This window comes from Poecilia formosa, unplaced genomic scaffold, assembly GCF_000485575.1.
Source record: "Poecilia formosa unplaced genomic scaffold, Poecilia_formosa-5.1.2 Scaffold13, whole genome shotgun sequence".
Lineage (NCBI taxonomy): Eukaryota > Metazoa > Chordata > Actinopteri > Cyprinodontiformes > Poeciliidae > Poecilia > Poecilia formosa.
In genome coordinates, this window is record NW_006799952.1 from 3356416 (window position 1) to 3375057 (window position 18642).

An 18642-nucleotide genomic window follows, 5' to 3' on the forward strand; every position below is an offset into this window, starting at 1 on the left:
AGGAAGGAAGGAAGGAAGGAAGGAAGGAAGGAAGGAAGGAAGGAAGGACACAAAAAACAGGCTGGATATAGAAATATTTTACCACACACTATGTTCGTTTTCCATGCTCGTCCAGACTGAGTAGGAAAAGGATTTACACTTTAATCTTGTTGCTCTTAAGACATTGTGATCTACTCTTGCTGTCCATTTAGTGTTTTTTGATGCATTCCCCCCAAGAAATCGCATGCAGCCTCTTATCTTAGAAGCTAGTCGCAAATTAGATAAGATCCAAATTTCTGTACGGAGACACACATGCAAAATAAACACACATCTCGATAAACAGACTGGCCATTGCAGGAAATGATGTGTGACTCAGTGAAGTGTTACAATGAGGTCACCTCTGATGAATGACTGCTCCCTGGAGCATAATCAGCCACTAATATATCAAACCCACACATGGACACAGACTAGCCTCTAGCTACCAGCTAATTGCTGCTCTTACTGGCCAACACTAACATTAACAGCAGCTTATAACACGGTGCTGTTTGACACTGGGGTGAAAAGAACATTGCATTTCTTACTTGTGCTCATGAGGTATTGGGGAGGCCCAGGCTTGGCACAGGATCCCACTGACTGTCACTGACCTCCGACCCCTGTAGCTCTGACCTGTCCCCACAATGCATTCCCTTATGTAGTCTGCAGTGAGGCAAAAACGAGAGAAGAGGGAAATGTGATGAGTTAACAACCTGATCACAATTTTTATAGACAAAGCCTGAGCAACTAATGAAGAAAACAGAGAGAGGGAGTTGCAATGCTGGGCTTAACAAGAATGTGACATTGCCAGAAGAGGAATCTGTTTTCCCAATCAGGGCCATGCGGGTTCACACTGGCTGCAGAGCTTGGATGTTCGCTTTTTTTTTTTTGGTCATCTTGACTAAACCGAAGACAGGGATTTCCAGTGTTTATACGAACACCACTTTGTAACAGCAGAGAATAAAGCATGACATATAGCGGGGCTGTAAAGAAAAGACAATTACCCTTGACACTCCCTTGTTTTCCCCCCTGTGGGCTGCTATGATTACTAAAAATAAACCACTTTGACCACTAAAATCAATAGACAAATCAAATTCCAAATATAATTGATACATTAATGCAACACAAACCACCCTTAATGGGGATAACTTTCCTGTCCTGATCGACAGGCTGATCGGGTGAGACAGCGTCTGGTCCTAATATCAGTTGGCAAAAAGGAAAAGAAAACAGAAAAGGGCACCTTTCTTTTGATAGAGGTCATAGTAGACGTTCTGATGGCTTTGAGCTCCTGGTGAATTTCTGTCAAATGAAAGCCACTGGCATTTCCTGTTCCGATGATCATAGAGGAAAGCTCTGGTGAAGGAAAACAGATAGAGAAAGCTGAGGTCAAATGACGACTGAATACAATCTGTAATTTCTTGAAGCAAAATGCATTGACAGGTGTTTTAGTAGTTAAAATGATGCCACTCATAATCATTTTATATGGTTAGGAGGTCGCATCATCAATCCCTTGGTTGTTTTTTTTTTTTTTTTTTTTTCCAACTGACATCCGTTTCCATGAGTTCAATTTGCATATTTAAAAAGAAAAAGGATAGGGGAATCATTGTTGACAAACCTGCAGTTGAATGGGAGTCTTTTTCCGCGACTGCATGTTTTTGCACATTTGGTTAAGCTCAGTTTCCTGCTTTTGGTCAAATGTGAGGAATCTGGAGACACAACAGCCAGTCGGGTACCTTCGGATTTCTGATAGTCCTGGAGAGCATTTCGCCTGCCCTCTGTCGCACAATCACAAAACATGGTCATGCAGTTGCAGCAATACAGAGTGTGAAGAAACTTTTTTAAGGCAAAACAGACACTAAGGTATAACTAACTTTAATGAGGAGGAAGAACATGCAGGACTTGCTTTTGGTTTACTAACCTGTTCTGCAATTAGCTATCCACTGAGGAGAATTGTGTTACACTGTTCGTTCACTTTAAATAAGATGAATCTCCTATTATTATTCAACATCATTCAGAAAGGTGGTGTGGATGACATGTTAATACAAACACTCCCACTAGATCAACTAGTCATGAGTCAGGCTGCTTTAAGTGTGCCAATTTGCCTTGGGTCTTTTACATCTCTGTAAAAATCAGAGAGCCACTTGAAAAGAAAACTCTGGTTTCAAATCCCAAAACCACATCACTCTTCCCCTTCTTCCTACACGTGTTGTTTGTCTGTCTGCAAGCACTTCAATTGACTTGATTTTTTCTTCTTCTTCTTCTTTTAACAATGCAGAGGAAAAAAATGACCAATCTTGAAATGACAAGGATGATGAGTCCTGCTTTCAGATTCTGTCTATGCATTAAGTTTGGATGACATGAAGGATCAGAGGTTTGACGTGAGTCAATTAAAGTTATGCTTCTACTCTGCTGAATGAAACTTTGAGAATCATTCTGCTGGAGAAAAAAAACAAAAAAAAACTAAAAAACTAAATGGACTACAGAAAGGTTAAATGGTTTTAGCTGGTTACACTGTGTGACAGTACGTTATTTGATCACTTTGTTAGAGCTTTTTGTAACAGGTTAGGAGGTCCTTTTGCGGATGACACAGCAGTATGGGATGAAAACAGCTGCATAGTGTTTCATATATCACTTGGGTTTATGAACGCTTAAAAGTTCTTGCAAGGTGAAATAAATGCTATGGATAGAAAATACACCTTCAGATACAGCTTTTACAACAAAATAATGTACATATTTCTGTCTTTATTTTTTCATTATTACTATTTTGTGTCAGATTAAATTAACAAGAAGGTAGGCTATTTGAATAAAACTGCTATCGGCTATTCGTGGAGCGCCAGCCAGTGCAGTGAAAACGCGACTGCAGCCAGTCAGACACGTTTTCCAAACTGTTACTAAACAGTTTACCGGGGGAAAGACAAAAAGAAGAACTTACCGCAGCAAGAAACGACTGCGAGTCCAACAACGAGCCTGTAAATCCACATCGCCTTCATTACACAACAACGTGCAGAGAAAACAAATGGAAACGCTGCCTGCTGTGCGCTCTGACAGATACCAAGAGACTTTGCTTCCACCACTGCACAAATGATGCGTCTCCCCTCTAAGTACTTATTCACCTCCCTCCCTCTCTCCCTCCCTCCTTCTCCCCCCCATCCTCCCCCTCTGCCTGTTTGCGCGCGCGCGAAAGAGTTACGCATCTATCTTCTTCTTGCTCTACGTTTTATTTATTTTTCATCTCGTTTTTTTTTTCGACTTTATCCCTCCGCAACCAGCAAGTACGTACTTTACCAATATTTAAAGGGGGGTGCGAATGTTCAGACCTGTGTGGTGCTGGATGTGTTTTGTTTATGATGTGAATGGGGTTGCATCCTGTTCAAATAAACAAATTAAGCAGGTTAAATATTTCACATGTGTTATTTTTTGACTTCACTTTAACCCTATTATTTCCATCCCGTCAGCGCTGAGGGAAATTCGCCATTTGTCTTAAGTTTTGTCTTTTAACTTTTTTTTTTTCCCCCACTACCTAAAACTGAAAAGTAAATTACCCGGGAGTTTTATTGGGACAGGTCTCCAGACATAAAAATTAAAATTAGTCCTAGTGGCCCTAATACTCATTCTGGTCCTATTAGTAGTAGGACCAGAATGAGTCCTATTAGTGGTATGAGTACAGTAATAGGCTATTACTTAAACCTTCCCAGAGGAAGGTTTAACTAATCCCATTTCCACAAAGTTGTTTGTAAAGGAATTAAAAGTATCAACATAAATGTGTGATTTAATTCATGTGCAAATTCTAATAGCTATTAGATTTCTTTGACCTTTCCAACCCTGACACAAGAAATATTGCTTATAAAATAAGACATTTTAAGCGTGAATTTGTTTGTTAAAGTTTAGTTTAAAATAATTTAACTTCTTTTTAAAGGGTTTTATGTATTTTTCAGACACAGTGCCATTTCATATATATTGTACAATCAAGTAACTATGTTACTTTCAGTTGTTTGAATTGTTTTTTTATAGATTTATATATTAACCATACCAAAATGGAATTTGACTTGGCAATATGACATCTTGAAATTGGGCCTCTCCCAGCCAGCATGCCTAGGTGGGACCCATGTGGGGGAAAGGAGGGCTGATATATGGGTCCCATATGGGTTTGTCCACGGGTTCCACGATGGCCCCACATGGGTTTGCCCGTGTAGGGCCAGAGCCCACATGGGCCCTACATGGGACCTAAATGGACAAACCCATGTGGGCCACCACCATATAGGGCCCATGTAGGGCCCATGTGGGCTCTGGCCCTACACAGGCAAACCCATGTGGGGCCATCGTGGAACCCGAGGACAAACCCATATGGGACCCATATGGTCTGCCCTCCTTTTCCCCTCATGGGTCCCACCTAGGCATGCTAAGCTCCTACTCTTTCAGACACTCCTGCATCAGTACATCATCACAACAATGCTACTCCATTAAGCCATTTACAAGCATTCTTAGGAATGTTGGACTGAGATATGATAAACTCAGCAGACACCTGCAGGTGTTTGCTAATTGCTGCTGCCACTAATCTGATGGAGCTGAAAGTGGAAAGCACTGGGGAGGAGTGCTCAGTGAGAATGAAGCTCAGATGGGGACTGTAGCTCCAAGGAGGAGCTTTGTGAAAATAGATAGCAAGGATTTCTCCAACGTGAATGAAAGAATTAAAGCAACACACCAGGTATGTTTTTGATGAGGGAATGACATTATGGCATCACATAATGCTTTAGAAAGCAGATTTCACATAAAATCCTCTTTAAACTTGTTTTGTTGCATTTGATGAATTCTCTCCTGCCAAAAGACTATAGATTGATTATATCTTTTGAAATATACTCATGGTAAAGACTAAGACAAAGACTTTGTACTCCAGCATGTGGCGCTGTCTTTGACTTAGCTCCTTCACCACAGAGGAGAAGACAAGTACAGGATTCAAATCAGCATGTTTTGAAACAAACCTGTTAAATAGATTGAGGTTTTAAAACTTAAGCCATTTAACGATGTTAGTTACTAAAGTTCACACTATAAAAACATTTGTTTATGTAAGCTGATATTAGCCTTTTACGTGCTCAGTAGTTAGCAAAAGCTAATTCTGGTTGTGCTTGACATTTTATGCTAAAACCAAACAAATGGAAATAGTCCATCTAGAATGTAAATATTTTATAGTGGTACAGATCTAGTTATCCATATCTATTTGTTTTCCAATAAATCCTCTTAGATATAGGATTTTTTTTTTTATTTCCATCATTCATACAGTTAACACTGTGACCTCCCAGCAATAAGATTTTCATTCTCATTTCTTTTTAAATTGTGCATCTGGTATGAGTGTGTACATTCTTTTTCGTGTTTTGTGTTTTTGTGACGGACTGGAAATTTGTCCAATGTGTGTCCTGCCTGTCACTGTGAAGATTGAGTCCCATCAAATAAGCAGGTACTTAAAAATGATCACTTGGAGTCATAAGCCTCATAAGCCATTGTTTCAGTAATTGTTTTCAACTCACTTTGTGAAAGCTTTAATGTCAACCATCAGCCACGCTAACCATTATTTTTGAATAGTAAATATTGGTGAATCAAACCAATCACCCAACCCTGTTATGTTAAACCAACTCCTGTGAGGGTGTGTCCATATTTGACTGAGGGCCTGTGTTATTAAAACAACCAAAATTGGCTATATTTTAACATTTTAACAGCATTTCTAAAATGTGTTACCATTCACTCAGTCTTTTTTCTCACCCATCCTGTTTTGTCAATCTTTCCTCTACCATGTTCACTTGTCTGGAAGCCACTTGTCAGCAACGGGAAACTCAATAGGCCGGGTAGTTGTTTATACTGCTCTGCTGGTTCCCTCTTAGATAAGATGAACTCAGTGGTAAGGAAGGGGGGGCGTGGATGGATGAGTGCCATCTCTGTTTCCAGTGATGACAGCATGAGATAGCATGAAACTTCATGGCAGTGCTTTCAGGCAGCTCTGATGTAGCACTCATCCAGCTTTACTGCAGTCCTTAGCACAGAGCAGCGTATTGATTAGGTATCAAGTTAGTCCAAAGATTTACAGGAACGTGGAAATATCTGGCTATTTTGTAACAATCACGTCATGTGTGCGAAACAAATCATAGAAGTAGCCGGATGAATATGTAGGAGGAAACAGACTCCATCTCTATATTCTGTCTGGTTTGGTGAGTAATGGTCCTGTGAAGTCCTGCGGGAACTGCAGAGTTCCTTGCAATAATAAAGAATCATCGATGAGTCAGACACTTTCACTGGAGCCAAACATGTTTTCTGTTTTTAGCATGTTTTTACTTTTATTCCAAAGGAATAAAAAGTACAAAAAGTGTATGAAACGCATCTCTTCATTGTTTTCAGTACACATAAACACACTCACAAACGTATAACAAGCAGCATATGAGTGAATAACCTTCACCAGCGTGAGATTGCGACAAAAAAACTCCTCACTGCCACAATCCCATTACTGACTCTCCTCGCAAGAATCCAGTGGGTGTTTTCACTGCGTCTGCGAGACTTCTGCTCGGAGATGGAAATTAGAGAAACCCAGAAGCCCTCTGCCTCGCTCCACGCGAGTGCCGGCCTGTCACCGTTGGAGACTCCTCACATCTGTGGCTGGTTATTGCCAGAAAACCTCATATCTGGTAATGGGGGAGAGAGAGTTCAATGGGAGATTGAGATGATATTAAGGGTGAAGAAGCGGCTTCACAGGCAGTGCGGATGAAGAACAGTCTGGAACAATGGGTTTTTTGTCTAAAAGGGAAGTGAAGAAACATAGTAGGGCAGCAGTGGTGGCTCTATTTGCATGCATACTTGTGGAGTGTGTTGAGTATTAATGGACTTCCTGCAGATTTGTTTGGAATCTTTGTGTGCATTGGTCTTCGACAGTGGGTGTATGCAAATACACTTCTATGTTCTATGTCCTCTGTTGAAAATAGCTAAACCTGTGTGTGACCTCAGATTAAACCAACTTCTAGACGTCAGAAAACAGAACAGATTTCTCCAAAAGACACCATCTGTTTTAGAAATAGGTGACGAGAGTATGCTAGAAACTGTTGCAATTTGAGATAGAGGACTCAGACATGCGGGTATGGTGGCTCAGGTAGGTAAGTGCAATTAGGGGAGAAGATGCGCCAGAGCGAGGCAGTTGTGAACTGTTTGGGGAAGATGCTGTAAACACAGATACTGTGTCAAGTGATCCTCCTTTAAATAAACACACATTTCCTGTTGTCAGCACACGTGATTGTGGCCACTGCTCCTAATGGAGGTTTGCTGACATTTCCAGGCAATACAAATAAACTCTGCAGAGACGTAGTTTTCTTCTTCAGAAAAAAAACAAACAAAAAAACCCGCACAGTTTTAAACATATTCGTCAAGAGAAATTTGTCATAATATCCCCCCCACCCTCCCAGCGCCCCGTTCTCCCTCCCCCCCACACACTGCCTCCCAGCTTCATCTCTGTGGTCTGCTTTTGAGTTATTACGAGTACAGAATTTTGGAGTTCAGGGCACTATGAGAAAAAAAGTTGTACATTTTTCCATGCATAACAGTTGACTAAAATGAGAAAAAAAAAAAAAAAAAATTCTAAGTTGTACAAGTAGAAGCTTGGTGGGTTGCATTGGTGGGTTGCACATTATGTCTTACTGTCACGCTCAAAGAATCTGTAAAATTCAGTTGATATGATATTTAACCTGACAGTTGTCCATTCTACACTTGTACATCTCAGTACAGTCCAATTGGGTACAGGTACAAAGTATAAACTATCATCCAAAAAACATAAGAGAAGAGCTGTAATTTCTTCGCATAGTTCACAAACATAATAACATTTATTATGATTAACTTACATTAATCAACCAAAAATATTAAACTGAACAAGTTTAAAATATTAAAATATTACTAGTAATGGCATCAATTTTGAAACTCAGATATCTCAAACTGACCTGACATTAACCCCTTCGTGGCTATGGTTTGGTTACATACCTACGATGCACATTTATACTAATTCAACCTCATCTTCCTCTTTTGTTAAGCAAAAGAAAAAAAAACTATTTTTTCTTTTTTTTAGAGGTTTTTAAAATCCTCCAGTGAGAGTCAAGCAGAACTGACATCAAATCCCTTGTTTGTGTGCACAAGCTTTGCAAATAAACCTGATTGTGAATCCCTATTTATTGGACATCTTAATGATAAACAGGAGCAATAAAGCCAGAATAAAAAGCATGACAACCTCGTTCTATCCTACAAACTCTAGCCAGCGTGCTATTTATTTTACTACAAAACATCTTGTGCCATTTTTACAAAATGACTAAACTTTTTTAACTACAGAAAGCAGAGAACAAAATCTTAATTCGATGACTAATTTTTCCGACTTTTCTGTCTATGATCAAGTTGTTTTGTCTGCAGCAGGACTGTTTCAATTCAGTATTTTCTCTGTTAGTGGTAAAGGCAGTTTTGCTTTCATCCAAAGAAGTTTATGTACATTAAAAATGAACAATGAATATCCTGAAACACACTTATCAGTAACTTTTCAAATACAAAATCTTGATTAATTTGCTTCCTGTAGTGAAACATATTAAATTTTATTACACTAAATATTTTAATACAGCAAAACACCCTTAGTTGTGAGAACAGTAAAGTAAAAAAAAAAGTTGCCTTTTGTCTTCCCTTCCTCCTTTGTTTATGGGTGTTGATGTGAACATTTGTCTCTGAACACTTGAACAATTCATGAACAAAATGCCATGGTGAGTTTGTATATTAACACAAAGCATGACTGTTTAAATGACACATCCTCTAGCATGGTATACATAAAGCGTGTCCCAAAAACACATCGGTGTCCCACACGCACTCTATTGTGCCGGCTATTTGACAGTAGACCTGGGTCTCGCAAAAGTGCACAGTGACAAAGTTGAATATATCCATCATCTTAATGTTTGTGTTTGGATGGGATTGTTTACCAGTGACACTAACTTTTTGAACAGAGCGACTCTGTGCATATTTTCCACTGGAGCCTCTGAAGTTAAGCTTGCAACTAACAGATATATTGAAAATAAATACGCACGCCGACTGAAAAACGCAGTACATCAAAAATGTTCCCATTCCAAAATCTGAGCCTCAACATTCTCCGAGAAGCATTCTCAGAAATGCCTAAAAGAACACAAATGTAAAACCGCTGCACAGCCGTCGCATAAATAAAAGGAAACCAAACATTATACACATAACGAAAACGTGAGAGTAGATCTTAAAATAGAACCCAAACTCATGATTCCTCATTTCTTACACATCTGCAAACAGTCAGCTTGTCTTGTCTGTTTTTCTCACATCTAATTTGCTCTTGTGTGATTCACTCAGAAACACTGATGCACCGGGGTAGCGAATGTACTTGGTAAAAAAAAAATAAAAAAAAATCAAAGAGTCAATGCAGGGGAAAAGCTGCTGTGGGGCTGTAGGTATACTTCATCCCACATGTGTCTGTGTCAGAACTCATACATGTAATTAACATGTTGATGGTGAACATGGCATGCAGCAGGCGGGATTGAAAACAGCCTTTTTGGAGCCCACCTGAGTGATTTGCCAGACATTCATGCTGGGAAGCTCAGGCAATAACACACACAGTCAAGTGTTTGCACATGCTGTGTAAGATCCAGCCAGTGAAGTTCTACCTTCAGCTCTCTGAAGACAGGATCAGGACAGGAAAGGTGCCTCAAGTATCTACAATAACCACCAAGATAACATTTTCACTCCAGCGTGCCTTAGTATTCCTACTAAACAATGAGCTAAGCTCTTGTGACGGCATTCTTCACTCAAAAAAGGAAAAACTCTAAGGTTACATCGCTTACATAGCTACACATGCATAGCTTTTGAAGACAAACTGTTCCAAGCATTTGTAGAATGCTTACCATGATTGGTTTGTTAAACCACCCTCCTGATTTTGTCTGAAGAGGAATTCACTCTGATAAGGGTTTCTTTATTCTTTGTGTAGGTATTCATCATCTTTATGTTTTTTGGACATTATCATGCACACTATTTTGCCAGAAATATTGGCTCCACTCAAAGCCATCGAACCGACGTGCTCCAATCAGAAGTTGAGTTCTGCTGCGAAAGGCTGTTTATACGTGGAATAAATCCAGCATGTTAACCTTTCAGACAGCCAATCCAGAAGAGCTACAGATGTTGTCAGAGCAAAAGGTGGGCTTTCACCATGTTAAAACCTTTGTATTAAAAATGTGATTTTTTTTTTTTTTGTCCAAAAGACCAAAAACTATCAGGGTCAAAATTAATAGCCCCCTTAAGAGCTAACCTTTTCATCTAGCCAGAGCACAAAGCACTGTATTAAAATTATGTGTAATGTGCAATTTCACCTTGTGAAGTTACAAAGTCTGCCTTGCAAACTTTGGAACTTTACAAAGTTACAATGGATACAGTATCCCATCTTTGTAAGATGGGGTGCTGAATGTACATTCATGAGAAATAATATGAACTTGTTTGACTTTAGCAAATGGCTGCAATGAAGCAAAGAGTGAACAATTCAAAGGCGGGTGAATACTTTCTGAATACTGTGCATGGACACATTTTCATTCATGTAGCTCGCATACAAGTGAAACTCGCAAACTCACACACACAATGTAACTGAAAGCAGGGAAAGAAAAATCAGGTAGAGAGAACAGAGAGGTTCTGTGGTACCGTTAATGGGTTTGGAAAGCACTGTGGCATTTCCTGATGTTACATGCCAAGTGTGTGTTTGTTGCTCTGTACGAGAGAACACCGTCTTTATCTCAGTGACTACACATGTATTTGCACATTGAAGCTGGTGACAGTATGGGTGATGCTTTGGAAGAACAGGTGCTAAAAGATGTGTCAATAACTAATCCCAGTTTAGGGTCTTTTTTGTCATCTAGGAACGTGCTTTAAATTACACTCCTTGTTTTTCTTGTTAAGTCATACTAAATGCACCTTGTCCTCAATGTTTTGCAAAATATTTATAGAAGGTTTGTGCCTATTACTGGAAAGCATACCATGCATGCACTAACTCTGGCAGCACACACTGATATTATTCAAGACTGTTTTTGTACTTTTTTTCCCCCCTCTTTACAGGATGTCAGTTTTAATTTTAGTCCCACTCCAGTGTCTGCATTTTATGATGACGGAAAAATTGTGACCTCTCTGTCACTCCTTACAGGAACCCCTTTTTTATAGTAAAAAAAAAAAAAAAAAAAAGGTCCCAATTAATGGTTTTGCTGCTGGTGTTACTGTGTTACGTTTACCACATTTGGAGTGAAGTTTATTCAGACTTGGGGTGAGTGTCCTCAAAACATCATGGCCTAGAGGCTGAGAAGTTCGCTGCAATGTGTCCCAGGGTTAAAACACTGCTCCAAAAATAGCGTATTCTGGTAAGTAGACGTAAAAGGGTGTCCGATTATAATAACAGTCATGTTACTGAACTTCACTGGGGTTCACTAATCGCAAGCTGATTCTTGCAGAGCCAGCTATGGGTCATGCTGTCAATGCAACATTGATCTTGTGTGTCACTTCCTGCAGCTGGTGGCAGAAATCCAAAAAGCCACTGCAAGGCTTCAACTTAACCACTGCTGAGTCAGACGGCTTACAAAGTTTTTAGATCGCTGGAAAAAAAAGTTCCTCCAATAAGAACCTGACAACTGGACTGAGGGATGAGGGGAGTGAGGGGAGCAATAATTTATCAACCCAATTAAAATGACTCTTTTGTGTACTATTCATTATCCGTTTAACATTATAAAACATCTCCCATGGTATTTTAAGAATTCATCCCTTAAATTTATGACAAAATTAAGGGATGATTTTGTTATAATTCATCCCTTGATGTTGACACTTTCAGTCCCAACAGTCTGAAATGCCAAATACAATAATTTATTTCTACTGTCCAAAATTATGGACTACTGGCTAAACTAATTAATCTGGATTATTTAGGTTGAATGTATATTTAAGACACATGATTTTAGTATTACAAAAAAAAAAAAAAAAAAAAACATTAGAACAAATAAACCGTATGTACAAGTAGATGTTGAGAATCAGATTAAATAAAAATAGATGCTCAATCCACTAATATAAATATATTGAAGAAATTGCTGTAGGTAAAATGTAGGAAATTTTGGATGATAAATTTACCCAAAACAGATTTACCAAAGAGAAAATGCCTGAGGGATGTTGATGTAGTTAAAAGAAGAGGAAATGCGTACATGTTATAAAAAGTCCAAAATTTGTGCTGACATGCCTCTTTCTGATCTAAGAGCATTTACTTGGATCAGCAGGAAAACACATGATTTCTGTCACAGCGTAATCAATAATTTTGCAGTTTATTTTAACAATCACTACATGTATTTCAACACAGATGTTCTCTTTCGATCTCAGAGTGCCGATCACTTTTATAAAATTCTTGCTTACGGCTTTTCTTTGTTTGGAACAAAATTTCCACCATTGACAAAACATAAGAACCTGCGTCCAACACGTGTATCTTAGCTACGTCATAATGATTTCAAAGTATTTAGTAAACGAAGGGTTTCAAATTATTTACAATATTTGGGCTTGCAAAAGGTAAAGTATTGAAAAGGGAGATTACAATGCCTTTATTTTCATTTTCTTAAAAACATGACAGGTCAAAAATGTATATTCAGTAGAAATATCATTTTGTAAGAGAATTAAACCATTCTTACAATTGCAGACCAACTTTGTGCATGTTTCAATTACAACACAGATCAATCATTATTGTAAATTATTAGTGTTTTTTTTTTTCATTATGGTGGGATAAAGGACCGCCCACTGGTTGGAATGAGGCCAAGTTTGTAATTTTAATTGTTCAGGAACTTTAGTCCCAGAAGTGAGTCTGTCAAACTAAATTGATACTGCACAAAATGTTGTTTATTATAATTGAATAAGTTTGGCACAGACATTTTGGAAAAATGAAAGAGTTCTCTGCTGATGCATAAACAAACAAACAAAAAAAAAACCAGTTTGTATTTAGTTTTAGTGGACATTTGTTTTTAACTCTGTGCAGTGCAGCAACACTAATATTCTTTGGTTAGTAGTTTCACTTTCCATGGCTGCATATTATTGAAGGACAAACGTATATTATTAGACAGTCAGGAAATAATGGTACTTTTACAGATGCAGTGTTATTGAAACCCGTGTCCAGATGTTCTTTCCGTTTGCAGCAACACGGATGTTTGGGTCTGCTCCCAGTTGGAACAAAACAACGTGTGTGTGTGTGTGTGCGTGTGTGTGTGTGTGTGTGGGAGGGGGGAGGGAAAGGTGGAATCTTAGTCATAACAATACAACACTTTTATTGTGAATATATATTTGCACAATAATCAACACCGTATTATAAACATTTTTCTTTTACATGTTTTTTTTTTCTTTTATACAGTAAATAGTTTTAGTGTACAAATGTATACAAAACTTATTCAGGCTAGTGAAGTTCCACAAAAGAGTATTTTCATATATGGTATTAAAGCACAATCAGAAATCAGAGGGACACGCACATGCCTGCACATTGACACGGGACCCCTGGGATAAAACACAAGTCAACACGCAACTTTGATAAGACAGCATAACCTGATCACTCAACAGCAGGATGTCACCATGAAGGCAAGGTAGAGAGAATTTAGCAGCTATTGGTAAAATAGCTCGTAAATAAACAGATCCAAACCCACATGTGGTCTTTGTAACTATTGACAAAGTAAGGCAATGCAAAATTACCACTGGTGGTAGTAGTAGTGTATTCAGAACGTTTCTCTCCAGCAGGCCCTGATGCTGATCACAGGCAAATACAGCGTTCAAACACGGACAAGCTCATCCCATCACAATGCAGCATTTTGACGCCAGACCTTTAGCGCCTTTCTTCACAGCACTTTAAGAGCAACATAAAAAAGGAAACAAGCATAGGGAGGTGACGGCAAGAGGAATGAAACAAATAAAACAGTCTTTGATATGCTGAGCTCATTCACAAGTCATCTTGGCTCCTGAGTCTTTTGATCCAGAAAGGGAACGGAAACAGGGCTATAAAGGGGAGAGAGTGATGCTGGGACACATGGAAAAGGTCTGCATTGGGTTTGGTTTTTCCCTTCCACCCCAAAATCGAAACGAGTGGTTTATTGAGGTTGTGGTGTCGATCTCAAGAATTAGAGCAACAGCAGTCAGATTTGGCCCGTTTCGTAAATTATCACTGCCAGGGTTGACGTCCCTGCTATAGTGAAATAAAGCGTTAGCCTAGAGGCATACATGGTAAGAATACAACTCTGGTGCACTGCTTCATTCAATATATCAGAATGTTTAGAGCTACTATGTAGGCACTGGGAATTCAATGCATCAAGCCGAAGACAACCAAACTGATAATCCAAGCACAACCAGGTTTGAAGTTGTCATTTGCCTAAAAGACTCTGCACAGAGTGCAGGCCGACACACCTAATGCTGTAGCTAAAATACAGATATACTGTAAGCAAGGAATGTTGTTTACAAAGAAAAAACAATAACGTGCACATTCTCTGGGAAGGTTGTGGTCCTTGGTACTGCTTAGGAGCTTTGGTGTCAAAATGATGATGTAATCTTAAGCTCTCTACTGAGCACATGCTACGGCAATGAAACACCTAGCAAGTCACTGAGTGCTGGTTGATTTTACAAACAAAATCAATAAAGAGGAGAAGGAGAAAAATATATATATATCATTTTAAATGAAAAATATGATAATTATGATATTTGCACTGGTTGAGAAACATCTCTACAGCATATTGGCCCATATGCAACAAACAATGCTGACAACTTCACAAATCAATGCTGTCAGTGAACATGTAGTCTTTGTGTGATTTCCAGTTGGCATAGTGGAATACATCTTCCATCTTTACTTTATAAATAATAATAATAATAAAAAAAAAAACAAATGAGGCAGAATTAAAGGGTTTGGTTAGCTCTTACATTTGCACCATAGAGAAGGTTAAGTTGTAGATGGTAGAAATGATTGCAGCTGATCTCAGTACGTTTCCACTTTTAAAAATGATGAGGAGGAAATGGATGAGCACCCTTTGGCATAGGAAAATGGAAATGCTGAGACAGTTTTTTTTTTAAAGTTTTTTTTTTTTTTAAATGTTGCACATGTTTCTGCATACATCCTGTATGGCGCAAGTGGAATGTCTTCTGGCCTCCCGTGCAATGTGATGATCATCTGTGCATGAGTGAGCGTTTGAGTGTGTGTAGGGGTCATGACTGTAGTAAAAATTTGGTGAGCCAGAACAGCAATTGGAGGCCAAGCATCGACCAGAGACTTGGACTTAGGTGGTTCCCTCCTCCACAATCAGAATCATCCTCCTGTCAGACAAATAAGTGTGTGAGAAATAAGACACAGCATACAACAAATAGCATATTTTACATTTATGGAATGGTGGATTTTTTTTAATTTGTGTTTAATACAAATAAGATATTAGGAGTGGGCCATTCCAACACAAAAATATGTTCTGAACTAAACTGTTAAAGTGTGATCTGGCTGTATGATTAGGGTCCTTTTTCTTTGTTTTGTATCGTTCCTTTATAGTCATTATGGATGCTTCTCTTACTGAAACTCTCTTTGGTGAACACTTGTGTCGTCTTCCTTTGATGTCACAATTTTGTGAGACTTCTTGTTCACATACTATCCTAGTAAAATATATTGATGTTTGTAGTTATAACATTGTAAAATAATGTAGCTTGAGGGACATCAATACTTTTTGCAAGAAAGTGTTTATTTAATCAAAAAACTAAAACATAGAAGTTACAATTTGTGTCTTAACACTTTCTAATGAATTTCAGAACTACTTCAGTCATAGACTTTGTATCTACAAATTACAAAAATTGATTTCTGTTAAGAGAATTCAAATACTGAAAATGTTCAAAATGTCACATTCATTTTTCTGCTGAATTCCTTTTAATACCCCTTATTGCATTTGAGCACTACATTGTTTCAACACTTGTTTCTTTTTGGGTGTATTCTGTATATCCAAACAGGGCAGAATCATAGGGAAAAGAGACGGCAGTCTTCTTTATTCAAAGAGCAGGAAAGCCATATGAGGCTTCCTCTGTTTACTCCAGTGACAAAATGGACTGGCCTCGACACAAACCGTCTTCCTGTGAGGTGCTGAGCCAAAATAAAAAAGACAGTTTGAAAATGGAAAAGGGCAAACCCACTTTTACTCTGTTCATCTACTTCCTCTGCCATTCCTCCCCTCCCCTTTGCTTCCCTAGAAGGCCTCTTCATAATATAAACACACACTCACATGAATCAGTGGCCGGTTGGGAGTATAATTGTTGCAACACAATGAAAGGCAGGATTCACAAAGGTGTGGGAAACATTTTTTACCAAATATTTAGACGTCCTATGAATTGTTCAAAGTTGTGTTTTGGTACAGTTATACTGAATGTGATTTGATCCACCTTGTTCCTTTGTTTAATTGCTTTTTTAAATGGTGCAATGCAAAATCCCCCAATAGACCTTATAAACTACATATACATAATTTGCATTTGGTATTTGTTTATGTTTTGACATCAAATACCTTAAACCTAAAAATCGGGCTGTTGTCTTGCCGTTAGTGGCATTATGGGTAGTTTTACTACGAATCCCTGCTCTATAGTCAAGATCGGCAAAGAAACCACTTCCGCCCCAAAAGAAAGATAAAGGACAGACTGACATTAACAGGACGTATGAAGATTGGATTGCAGAGGAGTATGGTACAGTTATGTTATCTAATGAAGCTTTAGACTACACAGGACATGCAGGGGGGAAAAAACTGTCAGGACTGTTTACAGCACACTGGAGGGAAAGTAAAAGCAAAATAGCTTCAAGAATATTGAAATTTCAGGTCCATGTCCAGGACACTTTCCAGATCGCAAACTCAATGCAAACGTGTAGTAAATCCTAAATAAGCTAGTGGGCAACACTCAAAGAAAAAACATGCTTCGAGAACTGGATTTGATCTAAAAACCTGATCATCAGGAAACCAGGACAAATAGCAGAAACCTTGAAAAAGACATTTAAACACTGCACTTCACGATTCACATGGATGTCAAGTATTTCTCAATAAAACACTTAAGAAATTATTTAGAGATAATTATGTAATTATGAGCAATAACAGTTACTAAACTTTAGTACCAATAGAAAAATCATTCCAAAACATCTGACAGAAAAAATAAAAAATCCAACAACAATGAAGTAAAATGAGTAAGAAACTAAGTTTATGGCTGCCAAAACTCAAAACCCCTGTGGCTTCAAACAGAATATGCAACAGTACTTGCTAACTAACTTACTAGCTAAATACTAGAGTCAAAGTCATTACTTTGAAGCATAACAGCTACTGGAGTTTTGGACTTCAAGCTATTAAAGGGTTACAGAACAAAAGCAACATTTTTAAATTTAAGGCGTAAATCCGACAAAATTAAATCAGCTACAGGGATCACTATGAGATTTTTTGACTTGGTTGGCTAAACTGTCTGCAATAAAGCTTTGTGATGAAACTGACCCCGAAGTCAGAAACAGAAACAACAGAAGAGGTGCAGAGATGAGAGTGGAACCCCGACTGACTGGACACAGTGGCTCATCCTTGGTATGCAAAATCACAAAACAAGAATGAAAGGCGATGAGATGATGCAAGGCAGACAAAAAAACAATAACAACAAAAAAACAACAAAAAAGAAAACAATGAGCATTGAGGTGAAAATAAAAAAGCGTGTAAGTAAGGCTGACTGGACTTGATAATGTCACTTATATGGCTGTTTTTGGAATTATTTTTTTTTTCTCCACACAAACCTATGTATAGTAAGTGTTTGCCCCTTACATTTTCATTGTTGTCAAAGCACATATCAGGCCCTTTGCGATGTCTGGGGCTCTGAGCCAGCTCACAAGGATTTGGTCCTTCAGCTGATCACACACTCAGGAAAAAAAAAACAATTAGCTGTGAACATTGTATGTTTACCACTCGCCCCCCCGACATTGATGAACTGAAGTGCTATCCATCTTATCTTATCTATAGTTTGGTTCATGTTCCAACCCAACGTGTATCTATAATAACAGATTTACATAAAGCAAACAGAAGATGACAAATAAAGCAAGTGTCAAAAAACATACTCTGAACATATAAACACAAACCTTGTTTACAAATACATACAAACACAAACCTTGTTTACAAATTACCTCCAACTTTTATCTCTAAATTAATCTGAAGGTAGCCTGTAGCTCAAAGCAATTCGCACAAAGTGCTCTGGTTCAAGAAAAGAGTGAGGCTATATTTCATGCTGCACATCTGGTTAACGGTCCACATCTGAAAAGCCACTGGGGAACTACTACAAACTCCTTAGGTGTGCTTCCTTATATTGTCAGTTTAAAGCCTCACTATCCTGTGGGTGATGGATGTTGAACTGGAAAGCACATAAGCGAAGATCTGGTGAGTTTTTACAAGCCAAAAGAAAAGGATACAGGGTTGCTCGGCTTGACGAAGCGGCCGGGGGTCACATGATAAACATGTTGCCTTGGCATCAGTGATCAGAAACACCAAGTTTGTGTTGGGAAGCTTCTCAGCACGATACATCCTAAAAAGCACAGAAACCACACATTTATATATA

At 38.5% G+C, this 18642-nt stretch overlaps 2 protein-coding genes across 3 annotated transcripts in view; both read right to left on the minus strand.

The window, feature by feature from the left end:
* hgfb (hepatocyte growth factor b) overlaps positions 1-3101 on the minus strand; it is a 23910-nt gene extending 20809 nt beyond the window's left edge. The window contains exons 1-4 of one of the 2 annotated variants that reach the window (XM_007545663.2): positions 2945-3101; positions 1628-1718; positions 1253-1365; positions 561-675 (exon numbers count right to left, since the gene is read on the minus strand). In XM_007545663.2, the coding sequence (XP_007545725.1) occupies positions 561-675; positions 1253-1365; positions 1628-1718; positions 2945-3002 (377 nt within the window). In that variant the 5' untranslated portion in view covers positions 3003-3101. Of the gene's footprint in view, positions 1-560; positions 676-1252; positions 1366-1627; positions 1788-2944 lie in introns of both variants that reach the window. The other variant, XM_007545662.2, reaches the window with a different exon arrangement.
* A 10225-nt stretch (positions 3102-13326) lies between these two features.
* Positions 13327-18642, minus strand: part of LOC103133825 (voltage-dependent calcium channel subunit alpha-2/delta-1) — an 81710-nt gene continuing 76394 nt past the window's right edge. The window contains exons 39-41 of the mRNA XM_016668153.1: positions 18497-18609; positions 17859-17941; positions 13327-15363 (exon numbers count right to left, since the gene is read on the minus strand). Coding sequence (XP_016523639.1) covers positions 15256-15363; positions 17859-17941; positions 18497-18609 — 304 coding nt within the window. The 3' untranslated portion in view covers positions 13327-15255. The remainder of the gene's footprint in view (positions 15364-17858; positions 17942-18496; positions 18610-18642) is intronic.